The sequence below is a fragment of the Cryptotermes secundus genome, unplaced genomic scaffold, assembly GCF_002891405.2.
Source record: "Cryptotermes secundus unplaced genomic scaffold, Csec_1.0 scaffold854, whole genome shotgun sequence".
Taxonomy (NCBI): domain Eukaryota; kingdom Metazoa; phylum Arthropoda; class Insecta; order Blattodea; family Kalotermitidae; genus Cryptotermes; species Cryptotermes secundus.
The window spans coordinates 148,309-171,557 of record NW_019727108.1 but is presented as its reverse complement, the minus strand read 5'-3'; the positions used below and the strand labels follow the sequence as shown (position 1 = coordinate 171,557).

General features: G+C 41.6%; 1 protein-coding gene across 1 annotated transcript in view; it reads left to right on the top strand.

Annotated features, from left to right (window-relative positions):
- Positions 1 to 667: 667 nt before the first annotated feature.
- The window catches only part of LOC111864489 (ectopic P granules protein 5 homolog), a gene marked incomplete in the record, with an annotated part of 113,296 nt that continues 90,714 nt past the window's right edge, over positions 668 to 23,249 (top strand). The window contains 8 exon segments of the mRNA XM_033751461.1: positions 668 to 763; positions 1,467 to 3,092; positions 7,395 to 7,612; positions 9,177 to 9,371; positions 14,467 to 14,705; positions 17,103 to 17,278; positions 18,971 to 19,111; positions 21,192 to 21,488. Coding sequence (XP_033607352.1) covers positions 740 to 763; positions 1,467 to 3,092; positions 7,395 to 7,612; positions 9,177 to 9,371; positions 14,467 to 14,705; positions 17,103 to 17,278; positions 18,971 to 19,111; positions 21,192 to 21,488 — 2,916 coding nt within the window.

The following is a 23,249-nucleotide window of genomic DNA, read 5'->3' as shown; positions in this document are numbered from 1 at the left end:
AAGCAGTATTTGGAACGAGAACTGGCAGAGGAAACCGAAGTACTTGAAGAAGTCCCACCCCAGTGCAACTTCGTCCACCACAGGTCCCACATGACCTAACCTGGGATTGATCCCGGCTGACTAACCACCGAGCTATGGCACGGTCCCTGACGATTGTACTTTGTCAAATTGTGACTGAAAGCAATATATCTCCGGTGAAGAAGACAATGCCCATTATGATACTTTGTTCGCAGCTGAAAAGAAGGGTCAAGTGTTTTTCAAAAAGTGTGTTTTTATGCCTAACCTTTGTCGGAGACATTTCTTCTAGACAGAAGCGCCGCTTAGTGAAAAGATTATTCGTTCAAGTTTGGTATATTGGTATAAATGTAGCTCTTTCCAGAACTTTTCAGTCTACTGAGGTTAGATGTTGTTGTCTACGTTCTTTTTCATCAATTCGCCCTTGAAATTTCAACGGGATATGTTAAAACAAATGTATCCTAGTTGTGCTTCTAAATGCTTTGTATTCGACGCGCATTACGTGTAATAAGAGGTACAACCCACCGTCATATTTAAGAATCCGTGACACAGCGGATGCAGCATGTGTTGACAAAAACAGTGGCGACGGTGGCGACAGTGGGTGGTAACCATGGTAAACATGTGAAATTCAGTGTTACAGCTGGCCCGCGGAGAAAAGGAAAGAAAAGAACAGTGCGAATAAGGGTGACAGGCGGGCTGTAGTAGTTTGGAAGCATTGAAAACGATGGAGAAAGTTAAATTGAAACAGGTAAATGATAAGCAGAAGTGGACTTTTATTATTTTCTTAGACTGTGGAATGTACTGAGTATTATATCCCAGCAGCGACTGTAAATGTTATTTTAAACTACACGCATGTTTCCCTTCACTTGAACAGTTAATTTTCTGCGTGTCATTCCTGTTTGCCAACCACAACCTTTTAATTGCGAAACTCTAGATGTTTGACTTAAATACAGTAATGGCCGTTAAATTCCCATATGTAAAATAGATAACCGTGAACATATACGGTGTTCACGCCCAATAACATTCCTTCAGATAGATAAAGTAAACAAACAAGGACAACTGAATAGAAAACACCCCACGTATAATTGGGGGCACACGGTAGCGTAGTTGGTTGAGGCATTATGCTACAAGCCAGAAGGTCGCGGGTTCGATTCCCGATGTAATTGCATTATTCAGTTGACCTAATCCTTCCAGCCACAGTATGGCCCTGGGGCCGACTCAGCTCCTATCAGAACTGAGTACCAGGAATCTTCTGGAGGGGGAAGGTGGGGTAAAGGATGGCCGGTGTGTAAGGCTGAAAGCCTCATCACCATCTGTGAGCCAGTTGTCTAGGAAATGTGAGAACCTCAATGACTCACAACCCCAGTGGGCCTCCACTGCATGTTATAGGGATAGTGTTACTTTTTTTTCCCCCACATACAACTCCTTAACATATAATTCTTAATTTTTAGAGCAAGAAGAAAGAGAAACCTCTAAATGAAGAAGAGGCTATTGCAGGATCAATTCCAGATGCTCCATTATTAGGAGATTTCCTTCCTGATAATGCAAGTGTGGTTTCCAGTTACTTCTGTTCAGAGAGTTCCAAAAATATTGAAAGTGAAATACTTGATGCAGTTAGGGATGATGGGGCATGTGTACAGATGGAAGAAGAAAATAAACAGTCTTGTAAGCATGAGATTTGTGATACTGACCAAAGTACAGTACAGACACGACTGGAAAGTATGTCACTGGCTGACAGTAAAATTGTTCTGCCTACAAATGATGTTGAGAACCTAAGTGAATTCCAAGAGTTAGAGAATTACAGAAAATCAGACATTGCAGTTGGGACAGAGTTGCAGGAAATTCATTCATATGTGTTAGCCACTATGGACTCCAGCAATGTGGAAGCTGACAGCAGATTAGAATCCCCAAGGCTCTCCATAGTTGACAATCTGTGCGAACATGATTCTCATACAAAAGGGGAGACTGTTTCAGCACCCATGGATATGCCCACAACAGAAGTAAATGAGGTTAGCATTACCAAAATTGTACCACTATCAGTGACATCAGTGAAGGTAGACGATGAAAGAAAAATAGCGACATTTCCAAAAGAAGATGTTAAAATTGTTAGACCACATATGTCTAAGTCTATTAATGATGTGAATAATTCAGAAGCTGTAGTACATGAAATAAGGCCGTTTACTGAAGCACAGCTCTCATCCCTTTATAGCAATCGAGAATTGGAAATGAATGCTGAATTTGTGTCAGAGTTTGTGGAGAATCACTTACGTGATGGGCGACAGCAGCATTGTCTGTATGAGCTGCTGGTGAGTTACTTTCGTGCCAGAAATAGACTTATTGTCAATGCAATGGATCTTGAAGCCCTGAAGAAGGAATGTGAAGAGCATCAGAATAATCTGTGGATGATCGAGACGAGCGTCATGTCTGACAGTGGGGAATGCCAAGATGGTAATCCAGTTTCAGCATCCCATGAGTACAAAGTGTCACGATTCAGCAAGACTGCCTTATCCTCTTTGGCTCGATCACTGGCATCCGTGAAGGAACTTGTTAATGAGGTGCATTCACTAAACTCATATACTTCTGAGGTTCTCAAGCTTCAAATAGAACATTATATACAGAGTGTTGCAAATTCATGTCCTGAATTGATGCAACTACCTCATAACGTACCAGCGAACCTTCACCTTGGTGAGCCGCCACCGCATGTTGCAGCTTGCTTCTCGGAGTTGCGAACGTGCATAGCGATCCTGTTCACATTCCAGAGACGCTTAGTGAAAGATTCCCAGTTTGTGTCAGACACAAGGGATTGGTTATCTCGCCTGGTGGCTGTCTTGCTTCGTGTGGCCTCATGGAGGGATCACTTGTTCCTACTGAATCATGTCCTGCGTTGCCCTGCTGATGTAGGATCATGGGCTGCTGGCTATATTCAGGCTCCTTCACCTCCACTTCCTTGCCTTGTTGACAGTGGGCATTATGGTTCTAGTCCTTCCCCATTTACAAGTTCCCACCTGGACCACATGGTGGCAGTGTTGGCAACCATCCTGCTGCCTATTCGAGAGAGGGAACGTTTCTTGGAACAGGTACGGGCATTATTAAGCTGTATTTTTCAGAAATAAAATTTGTATCAGAGTTTAAGAAGTATGAACATGCTTCTTATAACCTTAGAATGTCTGTCACTGTGTTTGTATGTAGGTTGTACCGAAAGTCATGAGCAACTTTTTTTTGCATGCAACCTGGGAACAGCAGACGAAAGAGAGTACAGTGGTAGGTGGAACCAGCTGTTGTGTTAACCTTGAGTGTTTTGTGACGTCAATAGCTTGCATCACGTGACCAGTATCACTCCTAACAAAATGGCCGACAACGATATGTCATTTCGCCAGCGTGCTGTCATCGCATTTCTTGTGAAAGAGGAAATCCTTGCTGCAGAAATTCACCAGGGACTTCAGCGTGCTTATGGAAGTGTGTGCATGGGTGCAAGCAGTGTTCGAAGATGGGTGAAAGATTTTAAAGATGGGAACACCAGCATCGAAGATGAACCTCGGAGTGGTCATCCTCGAACAACCTCAACTGAACGCAACAAGGAAAGAGTGGATGAGATCATTCAAGATGACAGATGTGCGACTGTGGACACAATAGTCCAAAAACTTGGAATAGGGCAGAGTACAGTACAGGAGATGATTGAAAGCTTGGGCTGTAGGAAAGTTTCTGCTCGTTGGGTCCTGAGGTTGTTGACCGAAGACCACAAAGATCAGCGAAAAGCCATCACCTCAGAACTGCTGCAGAGATACCGACACGAAGGCGATTTTTTGCTCTGTATTGTGACAGGTGATGAAAGCTGGTTTCACCATTTCAAGCCTGAAACAAAACAGCAGAGTACGGAAAGGCACCAATTGCATTCTCCATCAAGAAAGAAGGCAAAGACCGTGCCATCAGCTGCGAAGGTGATGGGCAGAGTCTTCTGGGATGCAGAGGGGTTTATTCTGGCCGAATTCCTGGAACCTTGGCAAACCATCAATGCTGCTCATTATGTCCAGACGCTGCACAAGCCCCGTCGTGCATTGCGCGATAAACGTCCGGGATGATGAAACGTCATTATCTTGCATGACAACGCTCGCCCCCACGCCGCTCACCTCACATTGGAAGCAATTGCAAAGATGGGGTGGGAAGTTCTTCCACACCCCTCCTATAGCCCTGATCTGGCACCCTCCGACTACCATCTTTTCGGATTTATGAAGGATCAGCTGTGTGGACAATGTTTTAAGATGAGGGAGGCAATTCAGAAAGCAGTGCGTAAGTGTCTTTGGATGGCTGGAACGGAATTTTACAGAAGGGGAATTTTCAAACTCCCAGAACGCTGGGAGAAATGTGTACAAAGAAGTGGCGATTACATGAAAAAATAAAGAAAGGTCTGTAGATTGAGGTGGTGTATTTGGTTTGCCAATAATAAAGCATGTTACTTTACAAAAAATTGTTGCTCATGACTTTCAGTATGACCCTCATACTTGTTAATGTGGTAAACAGTATTTCATACTGAATTTTTGGATATGTTCATGAACCTCTATAGGAGTCAGGATAGCTCAGTCAGTATAGTGACAGGCTACAGGCTGGATGGCCACGTTTCGATTCCCAGCAGTGCAAGATTTTACTCCTCTCCACAGCGTTCAGACCATCTCTGGGGCCTATCCAATGGGTACTGGGGGCTCTTTCCCTGCAGGGTAAATCTGCAAGGACATGGAGATGTGTACATTCACCTCCATCTAGTGTCAAAATGTTTTTTTTTACACCAACCTCCGTGCCAAATTTAACATTAACTCCAGTGAATCATTACTGCCCTCATATCAGACATGAAATGTAGAGTTCCCATGGCTGCCATGTTGCAGAAACATTACCATAACGATGGAGGATTAACTGTCATTGGTGTCACTCTTTCGTACAAGTTTCTACAGGTGCTTTGTTAGAAATTGAAGGTACTAACATGCAATAGGATGATCACAGTGACTACATGCTCTAAGGCACCCACTGGATCGTGGGTTTGAATCCCACTCAAGACATGGATGTCTGTATGTATGTTTATTCTGTGTTTGTGTTGCCCTGTGTATGTAGCAGCCTTGTGATGGGCCGATCACTCGATCAAAGAAGTCCTACCATTTGTATAAAAAAGATTACGAACCTGAAGAACAGGCTAGGTAGTGTCAAAATGCCATTGAATGAATGAATGAATGAATGAATGAATGAACATGGAATAGTCTCTCATGCATGATTATTTATACTAAGTTTTTATTCAGATCTGTCAGTTGAAAATTATTTTTTTCTGTGATGTAATGCCTTATACAGTGGTAGACATTTAGAGATACTTTTGGAGAAGTACGCTGCCTTGATCTTCAGGGCCTGTTCTCTCCTTTAGATGGAGGTAAACATGTACCAGAGTTCAGAGTGTCACATCCCAGAAGATAGTACTCTGCATAGCCACTACTGCTAGACCCTCTGATATCGTACGGAAGGTGGATATCAACAAAATTTGATATTTTCATGTTAGAAAAGTTTGTGAGGCAGATGTAATTTAATTTTTTTTATGAAAGTTCAGTTTGCAGTTAGCAAGGGAATTCATCTTTTGCTTGGCAGTTCCATTTGAACCAGTATGGTATCTCAGAAAAATCTCTTTTGGAACTAACCCATTTATTGTGTAGCCCATGAGACAGTATGGGGCACGCGATAGCGTAGTTGGTCGAGGCACTATGCTACAAGCCAGAAGGTCCCGGGTTCAAGTCCCGATGAGGTCGTTGGTTTTTTCAATTGACCTAATTCTTCCAGCCGCACTATGGCCCTGGAGTCGACTCAGCCTCTAACAGAAATGAGTACCAGGAATTAATTAAATAATTTTCATAGGGAGTAAAGTGCGGCTGGCGCATAAGGCTGACAACCTTACCGCCATTGTCTAGATTGTCTAGAAAATGTGGGACCCTCAACATCTCACAACCCTATGGGCCTCTGTGGCCTGTTACAGGGACAGCTTTTCTTTTTTTTTTTTTTTTTACTTTTACATGAGACAGTATTTTTCAGTAACATAATATGAATAGAATATGTGATTTATGATACAGATACTGAAAAGAATTATTCAGAGCTAGTAGTAAATGGGAGGATAATATTAAAATTGATCTTAAAGAAATAAATGGGTCTGGACTGGATTCATCAGCCTCAGAATATGGGCCAGGGGCAGGTTCATATAATCACAGTAATAAATCTTTGGGTTCCATATAATGCTGAGAATTTCTTGACTCGCTGAACAGCTGTTAGCTTTTCAAGGATAATTATGCATCACAAAGTTAAGGATTTTGTTGAGGTTTGTTTTATCATGAGTTACACATCAATTACTTCATAATGCATGATTGTTTTTATTGGCAACGTCAGATCAAAAGAGTGTGTAAACAAAGGCAAATGTACTGAAACATTTAGAAGTACAGTATGAGACACTAATCTTGAGAAATGTGAAGAATGCAGGAAGTCAGAACCATTAAAGGCATGGTTGCAGCATGAATCAGCAACTACTACCTGAACCAAAACATTCAGTATGTACTGTGTAGTGGCTGTTCAATTTTCATGTAACGGTAGTACCCTAGACATGTATTCAGGAGATGCTTCATTCAAAGTTTCGCTGGGACACCAGCTATCGAAGCCGAGGTTTAGTGGTTTCCCACAGTTCTTCCAAGAAAATGGAGGCAGTGTTTTCTTCTGGAATGGTGATACCAGTGTGTCACACTACATGTCACATCCTGGAACACCATATGTTAATACACATGTCCATACAAACTCTGAATCTTAATGTTTTCTCCATTGAAATCTGAAGGGAAGAAACTATCACTGAGTAGGTCTGTGTACAGTACAAGGCCGTAATCTTGAGAGATGTGAGAAATGCAGCCAGAACTATTAAAGGCAGGGTTGTAGCATGGATCAGCAGCTTACCTGAGCCAAAACATTCAATACGTACACTATTGCCGTAGTTCAGTTCATTGGAGCTCTCCACAGGTATGCTACTGGCCAACAATACAATTATTGTATGTTTAGATATTATCTATCAACTGAGTAGGTTTTTTACCCAACGACAGAGGAAGAATCCAGTCTCCAAAATGTGTTTTAAATAAAAAGAACAGGATGATGGACGATGCATAATAATTATATTTTTATACAATCATCACAAACTTGTAGACCTTAGTGGCTGATATGTTCTGAATTGATGCTGTAGACACTAGATAGGTCTGTTTTTGCCTATTCCCCCCTTGACAGTCTGTTCCTCATCTCGCAAGTGTCAAGATAGAGTCTCTCCCAGCAGGTATTGTCTTTCTCGAAAAGAATTTGTTGTCTTTTCAAGATATTTGTAATTTCAGGTTCAAAAATCAATGAGGGAATCGTCATCTCGTGAATCAGAGAGTGAAGGACTTTGGGTGTTGGTTGATTCTGATGGAGAAGAAGATGATCTTACAGGTTGTCAATACACAGGTTGGGCAACTCACTTGCGTGAAAATGACCTGGTCTCGCTTTTAAACCAGATCCCAATGGATTGTCTATATCGACACATTCTGCTGATAGAGAGGCGTGATGATAGGTAAATACCTAGGGTAATCTACAGCTTTTGATAGTGATATTGTAAAGTTATATTTTTGTAACTGTTGGCTGAGATTTGTGTTGGATATTGTATTACATTGACTTAGGGGGTCAACATCTAGCCACCCCTTAAGCATGCAGCCCTCTGTGGGGTCCATTGCTCAACCTCATCGTGACTCAGGTTCTTTAGAAACCTTGGCCTTAGCTAGAGCCACACCCCTCCAAACTGAGGTCCACTTAATTTTCATTGGCTCTACCCATACAGAGTCAAAGGTCATACATAGATCTCTGACATCATGCCTTCTTCTCTTGGGCTGCTGGCAGCTGGATATACCAGATGCTCTCTGTCAATCACCAACAGGTACATCAGAGCCCCCAGCTGGCCCCACTAACAAGCCCTCAGCTTCCCGCAGAAGAGGCCACTTCTGCAGGTCAGACATTTCTTCTTGATGGATAGGCTGTTCACCCCCATCAAGAGACTTCTTTCAAATTTACTGTTCAAGACCCCTTATGAAAGCCCCCAGTCCTAATGGCTACTTCAGTCTTGCAGCAGGGGCAAGCAGCTTAGCCTTCTGGTAGAAGAGGAAGAGCTATTCTAGGATTTCTGATGTTGGGAAACCTGCAGCCACTGACAGGGACAGTTGATGCCCCACTGCTGGCCTCAGCTAGATCAGTAACTGATTTCCAGCCAAGCCCTCAGTTCCTTAAAGAAGAGCCTCTTACACCGGCCCACTTCTTTGCTAGCCTATCCAGTTCTTCATAATAGGTATTCAACCCTGTCAAGAGATCGCGTACAGTGTAGTCCTGAGTGGACTCTCACCAGAGCTTTTTATAGATCAGACTATCCATGACAGCAGAAGAGCAGAGGATTCAGGATCCTAGCCCCTCAAAACAGGGAGAGAACTCTCCCTCCTCAAAGCACGGGCAGCAAGGACTCTTTAGCTCCTCTCCACCTAAATTCCAGGAGTAGCATATCCCCCATCTGGTGTCAGCTAGATCCATACTTGAGCACCAACCAAGGTTCAGCACCTGAGACGTGAATTCCTCCCACAGCCTGCTTTGTCTGCCAGCCTGTTCATCTGTTTTTAATAGGTTATTCACGCCTCTGCAGAGACCTCTTCCAGTTTTGTTCTTAACAGACCCTCACCAGAGTCCTGAGGGACTTGACTACCTCTCCGCAACAGGAGAAGAGCATAAGACGCAGCATAAGCCCATCAAACCAGGACTCAGTCCCTCCTAGCACTGTAGGTGGTGCCCCTCCAGCCACCCTCTGTCTTGCAATAGCTTAGGCCCCACATCGTCCCAGGTTAAGCTTGGGGTTAATCAGCATTAACATGGTGTACAACATGATGATAAAGTTTTGAAGTTACTTGGGTCACCCAGCTACAGTGAAGGTTGTGGACTGTGTTAGCTGTAGTTAACATAAGTCTAGAACTTAAATTTAGTACATCTCATGAAGGACCACAGAAGCTTAAAGCACTGTACTCCAGACATTTGAATCTATATTGATATTACTTGAGTGAGATGATTTGTTCATATAGACAGACTGTTTTCATTTTTAATAGGGATTTGTTTGATATCAGAAGAGTGAGTGATCACCACGTTTTGCGTCTGTTTGCTTTTGCGACGGTGTTCGTTCGTCTGCTGAGACAAGGTCTACGTACATATGATTCTCCACGATATAGACAGTTTGCCAAGAGACTGGGCCGACTGATAAGGCATACTGTACAGTATGCTTCCGATTTATGGGAAAGTTTCAGGTATGTTACCATCAGTCATCTCTTTCATACTGCTTTAGCATACTTTCCATATATCCACATTATAGTGGTGGATTTTATGCCTGGTTTTATTTGGACAGATGCACTATTCCATTAAGAATTTAGAAGAATTTGTGCTGAGGTTAAGAGCACTTGCAGCTGTACCTGCACTTTCCCATACCCCTTTATGGTGTGATGCTTAATTAGGCACTGGGACAGCTTTCTATTTAAAGGATTATAAATGCTGACATTGGGAAAATATGTCAGAGATGTGAATAAGGAAAATACTTTATGAATTGGTTGTGTATTTTGTTTCCCACATTTGGGCATGGTTTTGCCAGCACAACCACAGGGAACACTAACAAGAATTTTTTTATGTATAAATCACCTCAGAAGACACAATGTTGTGCTTTAGACATGTTATGCTGGCTGCTGCTCAACATTCTCAAGTAGAAACATCAGGCTCTTCCACTTTGAAAGGATTTTCACTGCCCTCAGATGCTTGAAATGGAGCTGGGATAATATAGTCAGTATAGTGACTGCCTACGGGCTGGATGATCGAGGAATAGGAGTTTGAGTCCCGGTAGGGTGAATTTTCACTTCTCCAATTGTCCAGACCAGCTCTGGGGTTCACCCAACTTGCTATCCAGTGGGTACTGGGGGCTCTTTCCAGGGGGTAAAGCGGCTGTGGTGTGAAGCTGATCACTCACCTCCATATGCCTTCATGAAGTAGTGCTTAATTAGTTAAGCACAGGGACATCTTTTCTTTACCTTTACTTCAAATGCTTCAAGCTGTCTGATGAAAGGAGAATTTGTTTTGCTGTTTAACATAGAGTGATAGAACTCAGTGTAGGGGTGTTCTCGGAACACTTGAAATGTTCATTTATAAGGGCACCACACTGAGCAAAGTTCCCTATGGGTGATGTAGGCACATGGGCTTTATGTTGTGCTATAGTATAGTCCTTGTCACCACGGCATGGCATGTTCTCAGGTTTTGNCTCCGCATTCCAAGCCATTCAACTGCTCTGAAGATGGAGGCGCTACGTTCCTCCGAAACGTCGGCCAAAACGAAGAATACACGGTGCCTAAACCCAGAAGACGACTTTCTTCATTGATACAAAAATGTTCAAAAAATCTCAGACCTGGACATGTCCTGTGGATAAACAACCTAGGCAGAAGAAAATGGACACAAGATTCGGTATTTGGAATGTTAGAAGTATGTATAGGGCAGGTTCGCTAAGGACAGTGGCAGAAGAAATCTCAAAATATAAGTTAGATTTAGTGGGAGTACAGGAGGTCAGATGGGACAGAGGTGGCAACAAACCAGCAGGCGAATATACATTTTTCTATGGAAAGGGAATGAAAATCATGAATTGGGTACAGGTTTTTACACACATAAGAGCTTTGTGTCACCAGTTAAGAGGGTAGAGTTCATTAGTGATAGGTCGCTGGTGTGCTATCATTCTGAATATTCATGCCCTAACAGAAGATAAAATTATTGGTATAAAGGACAGGTTTTACAAAGAACTGGAACATATATTTGATAAATTCCTGAAGTACCATATGAAAATTTTGTTAGGAGACTTAAATGCCAAAGTAGGGAGGGAAGACATTTACAAACCAACGATTGGGAATGAGAGTTTGCATGAAATTAGTAATGATAATGGAGTTAGAGTAGTAAACATTGCCACATTGAAAAATCTTACTAACAAAAGTACAATGTTCCCACTTTGAAACATCTATAAATTTACTTGGAAATCTCCTGATGGGAAGACACAGTTGGATTGACCATATTTTGATAGACAGGAGTTGGCACTCAAGTATACTTGATGTCTGATCATTCAGGGCAGCAGATTGTGATACTGACCACTACATGGTTTGGCAAAAGTTTGGGAATGACTGGCAGTGAGCAAATGAACAACGCACACAGTTCATATGAAGAAGTTCAGTCTCAAGAAACTAAACGAGGTAGAGGGTAAAGAGCAGTATTGTGTTGAAATCTCAAATAGGTTTGAAGCTTTGGAAAATTTAGACACTGAGGTGGATGTTAATAAAGCTTGGGAAACTATTAGAAAAAATATAAAAATTTCTGCCAAGGAGAGTCTAGGTTATTATGAACCGAAGAAGTATAAATGGTTCAATGGATGCTCAAAATTATTAGACCAAAGAAAACAAGCCAAATTGCATTGGTTACAGGATCCAAATTAAATAAATGGGGATAATCTGAAAAATATAAGACGTGAAACCAGCAGGCATTTCAGGATTAAAAAAAGGGAATATCTGAAAGATAAAATTGACGAGCTTCCAATAAACAGCAAGAAGAACATTAGAGACCTGTATAGAGGAATAAATGACTTTAAGAGGGCTTACAAACCTAGAATTAACTTGGTGAAAGATAAGAATGGTGATCTGCTTGCAGATTCCCACGACAATTTGAACAGGTGGAAGAACTATTTTTGTTAATTATTGGATGTACATAGGGTCAGTGATGTTAGGCAGATAGATGTACAAGGTGGTTCAAATATGACTGGGATTGATATTTCTTTTTAAAAACCATAATTGCCAAACACTTATTTGCACATGTCAGTCTTCAACCTACTCCCCTCCGGAGTCAACACATTTTTTGCAACGTTCTGGAAGCATCCTGATGCTCTTTTCAAAAAAGGCTTGTGGTTGGCAGTGTGTCCACTCCCAAACAGTCTGGATGACGGCGTCGTCCACAAACCGCATGCCTTGCAAGTTTGATTTGAGCCTTCCAAACAGGTAGGTATCACATGGGGCCAAATCGGGACTGTACGGTAGATGTGTCAGAAGGTTCCATTTCAATTTCCAGAGGTTTTCCATTGTTGTTTTGGCCATATGGGGGCCTGCATTGTCTTGAAGGAAGGCTACCCGCTTTCCACCTGTCTTCCGCTTGGATCGGATCATTTCCTTCATGTCTGTTGCCAGGAGGTTTGACTAATAAGCTGCATTGACTGTTCTGGCATCTGTCAGAAAGTCTACTTGGATAACCCCCTGCCAGTCCCAGAAGAACGTTGCCATCACTTTTCCTGCCGAACGGCGCCTCCGCGCTCTCTTGGGTTTGGGAGAACTGGTATGCCACCACTCACGTGATGACTGCTGGGACTCGGGAACGAAGTAGTGCACCCACGTTTCATCGGTGGTCACTATAGACTTCAAAAATGCATCACCTTCATCTTCAAACTACTGTAGGAGACAACTGGCAGCTGCATGCGCACCATTTTATTCACGTCCATCAAAGTGCGTGGTACCCACGGTGCATTCACCTTGTGATAGTGCAGGTGGTATTTCACGATGTTTTCTACAATACCAACACTGATGGACAGCATTGCTCCAAGTTCCTTGATAGTGATGTGCCGATTCTCATGAATAAGCGCGCCTGCACAATCAGTGTTTGCTTCGGTGACGGATGTTCGCGGCCAGCGATCATGCGGTTCATTCTCCACACGCTCTCTGCCCTCTCGGAAGCTCTTACACCATTCAAACACACGGGTCCGTGAGAGACACTCTTCCCCATACTGTTGTTGGAGTCTGTGGTGAATTTCTGCAGAGTGGACGTTTTCTCCAACGAGGAATTTGATCACAGTGCATTGTTCCATGCTCCGTGGTACCTTCTTTTCGCTCATCACTCTAGTAACTCCCAGACAAGACTGAACAGGTTCTAACCCAAACAGGAGGGAGGCTGAAGGTTGTGGCTTCACTCTCTCAAGGTCGCACAGCTGCTGTGCAGTGCGGCTTATTTGCACACAAATCAGTCCTGGTCATATTTGAACCACCTTGTACATACAGATGAGCTGTTAGTACCTCATCTTAGCCCTTTTGAGGTTGAAAGTGCAGTTGCGAAATTGAAGAGGTATAAATCGCCAGGTAGTGATCAAACTCCAGCAGAACTTATTCATGTAGGAGGCAAAATATTACATTCTAAGATCCATAAACTAATTTCTTCTATTTGGCATAAGGATAAAATTTTCTGATCAGGGGAAGGAGTCTATTATTGTACCAGTTCACAAGAAGGGTAATAAAAGTGACTAGTAATTATCGGGGAATATCATTGCTATCAATTTCATACAAAATTTTATCCAATATTCTTCTCTCAAGGTTAAGTCCATACGTAGATGAAATTATTGGGGATCATCAGTGTGGGTTTCAACATAACAGATCAACTACAGATCAGAGCTTTTGCATTTGTCAGATACTGGAGAAAAAATTGGGAGTACAGTGAGACAGTAAAGTAAAAGTAAAGCTATCCCTGTACCAGGCCGTGAAGATCCATAGGGTTGTGAGATGTTGAGGTTCCCACACTATCTAGACAAGTGGCTCAAAGATGGTGGTAAGGTTGTCAGCCTTATGCACCAGCCGCGCTTTACTCCCCAGGAAAATTATTTCATTAATTCCTGGTACTCATTTCTGTTAGAGGCTGAGTGAACCCCAGGGCCATAGTGCGGCTGGAAGGGTTAGGTGAATTGAAAAAAATCCAACAAATTTAAAACATCTGAAGCAATGAAAAATTCTGATGCCCTGGAATTGATTACACAATCATCTGGAACCAAGGCCTGCACACTAAGCCATGTGCAGAATTTCATTTTATTGATCTTTATAAATAGACATCATCTAAACATGACATTAGAAATATAGTGAAGTGTATGGATTTTGCCTGCATCTTCTTATTAAATGGAGTCAATTTTCTGAATCACTATGGGCTGAGTGACTGGTACATAAGTATTCATTAAAAACATTTTTATGGTAGTTATTTTCTGTCCTTACCCAGCATCTGGTCTCCCCAGCTAGGCGACTTCTTTTAAGTGATCTTCTCCATGGCTGTTAGTATATATATATATACACATATACATATGTTAATAACAGTAGTAAAAAATTGGCTCACATATGGCAGTGAGGTTGTGAACCTTATGCCCTAGCTTCTCTTTACGCCCCAGGAAGATTCCCGGTACTCATTTCTGTTAGAGGCTGAGTCGACACCAGGGCCATAGTGCGGCTGGAACGATTAGGTCAATTGAAAGATCCAAAGACCTCATTAGGAATCAAATTCATAGTTTCTTGTTTTTTACTTTACTTTTAGGATATACAGTCAGCTAAGTGATCTGGCCATGCTGAGACGATTGCAGACAGAATATGATGCGTTCTTCCTCCGTGCTACACGTTCCATATTTTCATCACAACGCCTTGGAGCATGGCAGTTTCTGGCTGTTATTCCTTACAACACAGTCTCCATATCAACACTGTGGAGGCTGTTCTATAGCCTCCATGAAGAGTATCAGGAAGAGGATTCATTAGCAACTTGGACGGACACAAAGACAGGTAAACATCTGCATTCATCTGGACCCATTTTCTCTTCTCCACAGTGTCCAGAGCAGCTCTGGACACACCCAGCCTACTGTCCCATGGGTACCAGGCCTCTTTCTCTGGGTAGGTAAAGCAGCAGTTATGTCAAGCTGCCAACTCACCCACATCTAAAGCTGAGGTCAAAAATGGTAGAGCTATACCTCTGCTCTCCCATATGTCTTTATGGCATAGTGCTTAATTAATTACACACAGGGATAACTTTACCTTTATGGGATATGTGATTTGGAGACTGTGGTACTGTTAGATACAGCTAACTCATTTCACAGAGCTGAATCCTTGAGAATCTGCAGTTGCCCGGCCTCTCAAGAGATTCCCAACATTTTATGGAACCCAAAGGCCCATTACCATGATCACAAGAGCCCACCATTGGTCACTATTATGAGCTAGATGAATCCAGTCCATATACTTCCATCCTCTTTCTTCAAGATCCTTTTTAATATTATCCTCCAACTTGGTAGTGGTCTCTCTCCTTCAAGTTTTCCTACAAAAACTTTGTACACACTTTTGTTGTCTCCAGTGGATGCTGTGTGTTCAACCAATCTCACCCTCCTTGATTTTATTATTCTAATAGCATCTGGCAAGGAATTCAAATTATGAAGTGTCTTAATATGCAGTTTTTTCCAGCCTTCTATTACTTTATTCCTCTGAGTACCAAATATTCTTCTCATATACATCTCTTAATAGGAGAGTAGAAGTTTCACATTCATACAAAAGGACAGGCGAAATTTTAGTTTTATATGTTTTATACCTTATGTTTTAGGAAGATGCAATTTATGAATTGAATGGTAGTAAGGATTCCAAAATATTTTAACTTAAACACATTTTTGTAGGATTGATAAACTATATATATGAGACAAACTCCGTCTTAAGTGCTACAATTAAATTGTTGCACTTAAGACAGAGTTTGTCTCATATATATTGTGTGAGTGTAACAGGATGCTTAAATATAATATTGTTGATAAAATATTTTTTTGTTTTGCTCTCTGATGGTATAACATCACCAAATACTTTGTTCTCTCTGTGGAGTTAGGTATAGCAGTTGCCTGTGTCATGAAACAAGATCTCAAGGAGTATTCTTGTGATGTCACTTTATTACTCAACACCGTAACTACAATTCAACATAATTATTTTTTTTTTTAATTGCTAGTGAGGTGGGACCAAGTCCCTTGTACTGTGGCCACTTCTGGCCTATTGTACCAGCCCCATATGATAGGTGAGGGTGATTATGGAGCAGTTGGTGGAATGAAGATTGGCAAGGGAAACCGAAGTACTAGCAGAAAACCTCCCCCAGCGCCAGTTTGTCCACCACAAATCCCACTTGACCAGACCCGGGATCGAACCCAGGCCACCACAGTGGGAAGCCAGCGACTATGGCGCAGCCAACAATTCAACATAACTATAACACAAAATGTTGAACAAGTTGTTTCACAGTCACTTTTTTCATGTTAACAACTCTCACTAGACTGTAGAACTGTCCATCTCTCCGTGCTGGCTAACCACTGGCTTCTGTCAACACACACTGTCTTCTGTTGGTCCTCAGCTTCTGTCTTCTACTGTCTTCTATCCACTTACCCTTGCCCCTGTCAACACAGTCTTCTCTCTGCACCACTGCCACAGTAGATATATATAGGACAAGGGGTGCCTGTTGCCTAGCAGCAGCATCCTCCGCTGTTATGTCACAGCAGGGAAGTGTTCACTGTCTCTTTGTCTAGCGCAGCTCCTCTGCTGTTGTGTCACAATGGGGAAGTGTTTACTAGCCTGTTGCCCCTAGCAGCAGCAGCGGTTCCTATGCTGTTGTGTCACCACAGGGAAGTGTTCACTGTCTCTTTGTCTAGCGCAGCTCCTCTGCTGTTGTGTCACAATGGGGAAGTGTTTACTAGCCTGTTGCCCCTAGCAGCAGCAGCGGTTCCTATGCTGTTGTGTCACCACAGGGAAGGGTTTACTGACAACGCATGCATTATCGCATCGTGATGAGTTGACGATTCCCAACAGCCTGTATGTGGAAGGTATTATATTTGCATAATGCCTATCTCTTCTCTTTACAGTGAAACCCCATATTTAATGTTTACTTAGGAAGTAGTATATTTTGACATTAAACAGGTCCTGCTTACATGCTTTCACACTGAGCATACCCCTGCCGCCCAACCCATAGTCCATTGGTATACCGACTGAGCTATCCCAACATCTATTCCATCATTAGGGTGTTGTGTTTGTCTCTCATCACTGTCAGACATGAGCATTTGTGTGTATTCCTTTTATTTTCCCCACAGCAAATAGGAAATACCTAAGAATCATTTGGCCCAAACCTGTAAAAGTGACGTACTAGTCAACAAATGCTGAATTTTTGCCCAGATTGGGAAAGAAAACTAATGGCGCCAGAGTTGCGACAGCAGTTTGAGGAGAAACTGACATCCATGCCTGATGCAGAATCTTTCTACTTGTTGACAACATTTGCAAACATGGCAATGGCTAGATCAGATCCTGCAGACAGAAGCTTTGTCCATGCTGCTACTCTTGACCTATTTCAGGTGAGTAATCTGCCAGTTTCATTACTGATCTTAAGACTTCCACATTGGTTCTTTGTTGATGTTATGTTGCCGTTTGGAAGTGGGAAGTTCTGAGTTTTCAGAAAAAGTTGAAGAGGGGGAGGGCTAATGCCTGGTTCAGGCCAATGAGGATGATAAAGAAGGAATTCTGACCATAAGCAACCCTTGTAAGGGCCACTGAACACATCATAACCATTAGGGACACTACATGCTGATGGAATCAGGTACACTTTCTTGTCCTTACAAGGGTAATTTTTGTCACAGTTCCTTCCTTGTTCATTATCCATATTGATCTGTACTGGGCACTACCCCCTTCCCCCCATGGGTCTGTTGCACCACCAACTTATATGGCATGATTGGTCTCTCTAATTACTCGCTTTGACCCTAAAGATGGAGGAGTCAGGGTCCTCTGAAATGTTGGCAGTACAGTTCACTTTCATGCATGTGGCAATATTGTATTGGCTGAAGCATTCCTTATCATCAGAGTGTCAGTGTTAGTAAGTTAGTAAGAGTGTCATCCTATGAAGAATCTAGCTCTTCATATTCTTCTGTACATGCACATTTGCCTGTATGTGCATGCATGTCCGCTTACCTTCATTTGGGTTATAGAGAGTTGTCTTCTGGGATATAATGCCATGTAGTCCATTGAAAGTCAGCTGACAGTTAACATGTTGCCACTGTCTTAAAGATTGAAGGATAATCCAAGCAAGACCCCAACATGAAGCAGGTAGCAAGCTGTGACATGTATCTCTGAAACGTCAGTTGACTTTCAGCAGACTACACAACATTGTATCCCAGAAGATAAGACTCTTCATAACCACCACTGTGAGAACCTCAGGTCATACATATGTTGGGTTTGATTAGTGTTTCGAGTATTGGATTAGGTTACAGTAATTTAGGCAAGGTTAGTGTCATTTCAGATGTTTGTTTATGTTCTGTTGTAGACAGTGACAAACTACCTGCTTCTGAATGCTTATGTACAAGGACAAATTTACTCTCATAAGATTGTGACAAAGACAAGAATATTTCAAGTTCAATCTGAGGTTCCCATGGCCATGGCTTTGCAAAGTCAGTTCTTCTGGGTTGTATTGCTATGTAGTGTGGTAGATGTCCATTGATGTTTTGGAAGAATGTATCACCTCGTGATTTCGAATATTTCGAATATAAGCTGCACCCCAGTTTTCCTCTTGAATTTTTTGCAAAAAATGTGCGGCCTATACATGCGTAAATACGGTATTTCAAGTTCAATCTGAGATTCTCATGGCCATGGCTTTGCAAAGTCAGTTCTTCTGGGTTGTATTGCTATGTAGTTTGGTAGATGTCCATTGATGTTTTGGAAGAATGTATCACCTCCATCTTCAGGGTCAAAATGTAAGCCAAGTGACCTGTTCCTTGCTGGTTTCTTGCTTGGCTTACTCTTTGACTCTGAAGAGGCAATATGTTTCTCCAAAATATCAGTGGACTTCTACCTTACTTCTCAGAGTTACAGCCTAGAATATTGTAGCCTTAAAAAATGTCTTAAGTTCATTTTGGAACTTGCAAGTCCTTGGTGTCAGATCTTGGGTTCGTATCTGCAAAGAAGTCACATTACTCTCATTGCATTTAATTGTTTCCTACAGGCCATTTTCCTTTTTTTAATTTATGAATTTATGTTTATCCACTGATGTAATTTAGGTTGGTTTCCTGAGTTCTGCCACACAAGACAGCTGTTCTAAAACAGCACGGGTTTTGCTGGCCAACATTACTTCCCGACACCCTTTGTTGTTATCTGATGTCCTTTATAAACTGCAAGACAACTTCACACAGGCTGGAAAGGTATGTTTACTCAGTACTGATAGTTTGCTGCAGAAAATCAGTCCCATTTTGGTAGTAACTGAAATCTGTCATTCTTACACTAACAAACTCCACCACGAGTGTTTGTACATGTGCGTGCACATACAAAATAATGGTAGTGTACTTGAAAATTAGTAAATTGCTACCATTAAATGAGACTTGTTGCATTGACCAGCTCTTCCTAACAGATATTTACACCATAAGAAAACCTCTTCTGCATCTAATGATGGAAACGAGTCCAGTTTCCAAAATGTTACATTTGACAAATCACATACATAATGGTAAAACGTAAAGTTACTGTGCACGACTAATTAAGCACTACGCCATGAAGACATAGAGGAGTGGATGTGTGGATCCACTAGCCCAGGGTGACTGGTCAGCTTCATGCCCCTGCTGCTTTACCCCTGGGGAAAGAGCTCCTGGTACCCATTGGATAGGAGGCTGGGTGGGCCCCAGAGCCGGTATGTATGGCATGGAAAAGAGAAAATTCTTGACCCTACTGGGACTCTGAAGTCTGACCCCTTGGTGATCCAGCACATAGCCATTTGCTTTACTGACTATGCTGTCCCAGCTCCTCATTGATGGTGGACAGTGACATTCACATTGAATTATTGAATTACAAAGGTTACTTTTGTGAAATTGACTTTAACCTTTAATGTATGGACTTTAAAATTGTCGAGAGCCTGCTGCAGCCAGAATTTAAATGGCCCTAAGTCTTTAAAGTTTGCAGACTTTCAGGAAAACTGCATATTTTCCATTCTATGCAATATAGAAATACAAACTAAAAACAGTAACATTTTCTACATATACACAAAAGAGCAATTTTTACAAATGAAAATATTCTGTGTATTTTGTCATGAAATGCAAAATATCATCTTTATTATATATATTATGAAATTCCAAAGGACTTACCTGTAGTTTTTTCTCAAAACTTCAGTCATGTATATTTTGTAAAAAATAATCACACTATATACAATAATTCTTTGTTCAGACTGTACATGACCATGAACTGTGTCATTTCACAGTTTATGATAACACCATTCAGTGCTCACACTCTGACACGCGTGCACCACTGGTGGAAGCAGTCCTTGACACACAGACCAACATCACGTTTTTTACAATAGTAGAGGGTGCTCCTGATTTTCTTATTTATCAAAGACACACAACAATGTCTTTGTTTCCCTTTGGATGGCCAGTGTTTTGAATGATTCACCTTTAGTTGACTCAGTTGGGTACCAGATGAACTTGGCCTCCCCCGAGAAATGCCACTGACCGGGTCTCCCCCGAGAAATGGCACTGACCGGGTCTCCCCCGAGAAACGGCACTGACTGTGATAATCCACCTCATGTGCCTGTACAATCAAATCACGCACTAGGATTTCACGGAATTTTTTATGTGTCATTTTTCTACCACATGACTTGTGCAATAAACAGGCATTGAGAATAGTCATGTCTGGAAGGTGATGAAACAATTTCTTTGTCCATTTCCATGTCCTCCAGGCAATTCCATAACTATTTACCATCCTGTGAGATTTATCCACAAAGCCCATATGTGCATAGCTGTTACCAGTGGCTCTGTACCTCTACCGAGACACAAAATAAAAATGTTTTATAAATAAATGATTGACAATCTGACACTGACTTTCTGACTGATAATTTGCTACTGAAAAAAATCCTTGAAAACGACCCACTTCCTTGCAACCTCAAGCAGCACTAATCTGCAAGCACAGATGAATATTTACTTCTCAGTTCTCAAAACAAAGCTGGGCTATATTTGGCTGACCAGTCATAAGCTGTCATATCTAAACATAAATAATATCAAAACTAGTACCATGATAAATGATTTCTTTGTTCAGAGCTAACAAATGAACCACTGACTTGACGTTGCGTATGTTTGTTGTGGTTTCAATGGAAGATCAAACTGTCAGCACTCCCAAAGAGAACAGGTGTGCTTGTGCTGCATTAGATAAATCTAAAATTTGGCCACATCAGAGTGTTACTTGCCATTACATATATCTAACATTCGTAGGTTAAAGGTTAAGAGGGCAGCATATTGTTCACAGCTGAGCCTGTACCTCTTCAAGGAGTTACCTTTGCACCTATGGAAACCAACTGAACAAGATCTCTGCATTGTTTCCCACTGGCTTCTTGAGTGTCCACCGAGCTCCATAGAGAACCAGTTGGCTCGCCAGATCCTCAGCCAGCTTAACTGGGGGTGTGAAGGACCAGGTGCTCATGGAGGTGAATTGGCTCTACCACTGGAGCTACACCAGCGCGTGGCTATACTAGTTGTGGAGGCAGCACTTCGTTTTGTACCCGAGACAGTGGCTGCAGGAATGATCACAGAAAGTGTAAAACAGGTACAAAGCTGTGAAAACATTACACATGTGTTTATATTATTGTATAGTGTACTGTAGTATCGTGGTGGAATTCATTTACCTCTGTTTTTCATGTGTGAAGTTTAAGTGACGTGCAGAGTTGTTTGACCACTCAGCCATGAGTGACAGACGCTCCTTACGTCAACTCAAGTCACACAGATTTGGACTGAAAGTGGGCTTGACAAAGCAATTGAGATTTCTCTTCACTATTACCCCACTAAATCATTGAACCAGCTACTGTGAAGCAAGCGTATGCATTATTTATGAGTTAACCATAATCCCAAGTCCCTGCTACAGTATTTAAATATTTAACTCAGTTGGGTTACTTATGTCAAAATTCCACATGGGAGATACACATTGGAATGACTTCTCCCCCCCCAGATATGTAATGATGCTTTCAGCTTTGAGACTATATAGTGTCCGATGTCAGGATCATTGTTGAAGGATGAATTGAAAAGGATGTGGAAGGCAATGATAATATTGTATGTCAGGTACTCTCTGTCATTTGCCTTGAAGGACTGACGAAAACACCTCTAGACTTGAAGAATGCCATCTTCTGGGATGTGGCACTGTGTAGATATTGTGTAAACCGACGTTTTGGAGGAACGTATCACCTGCATCTTTGAGGTAGAAGAAAGAATTCGCAGACTGCAGCCACCTGCTCACGCTGGTTTCTTGTTTGCATATTCTTTTACCACTACGATGATGGAGGTGATATGTTCTTCTGAAACGTCGGTTTACGCAATAGCTACACAGTGCCACATCCCAGATGATGGCATTCTTCATAGTCACTGCCATGAAAACCTCAAATCTTACACCCCTGTAGTTGCAAAATGGAGGTGCCCTGTTCAAGTCTCAGCCAGGTCACCTGTAGACCAACCTGTTAAAATGTGGCTTTGTGAGAAAAATGAAGCAGTATATTCAGTTGTAAATATCGGGATGTTACAGTTCCAACCAGAAAATTGTACATACAGTCATAAACATACAAGACTGAGAGTATCTTAATTGGACAATAACAGAACCAAATCAAAGCACTGAATGCTCATTGAAGACATGCTGGATGAAATCTGTGCTATGATTGAATATCCTCCATGGCAATTCTCTAGATGCTAGCGACAGTTAGTGTGTGATGAACAACTGAACAAGAAGTGGTGCTGCAGGCAACGGTATAATAGGAAACTTAAAATAAATCAACCTGTCAATTATATAATTCATGGATAAATGAGATATACTCGTAGTGTATAAAACGAAGGAACAAAGACAAGAAAACAGAACAACAGTATCAGAGACAACAAGACATTACCTAAGAATAATTCAACACAGGTTATTTAGTACTGATAGTATATGATAGCGCACTGTTTCAATAATATAAAACGAGATTAATGTGCATAAAAAATCGTGTCTGACCTGATTGCAAATATAAATTTTATGAAGATTGACACTATTTTAATACAACCAGAATATAAAACTGTGTTGATCTGTACAAATAACAATATAAATTAAATTATTTTATATTATTTTAGAACATGATTTATAATATGGATCCATAGTAATTATAATTATAATTCAGTTTCTAGCTTTAAGTACTCTATCGTCCGATGATGGCTCCAAGTGAGCCGAAATATTTCGCGTAATTTTAACACAGTTAAACTCAATGTACATAAATGTGGTGATGAACTGATGGTTTTATATATATATATATATATATAGAATGATCAAGTCAAGGAGGATGAGGTGGGTAGG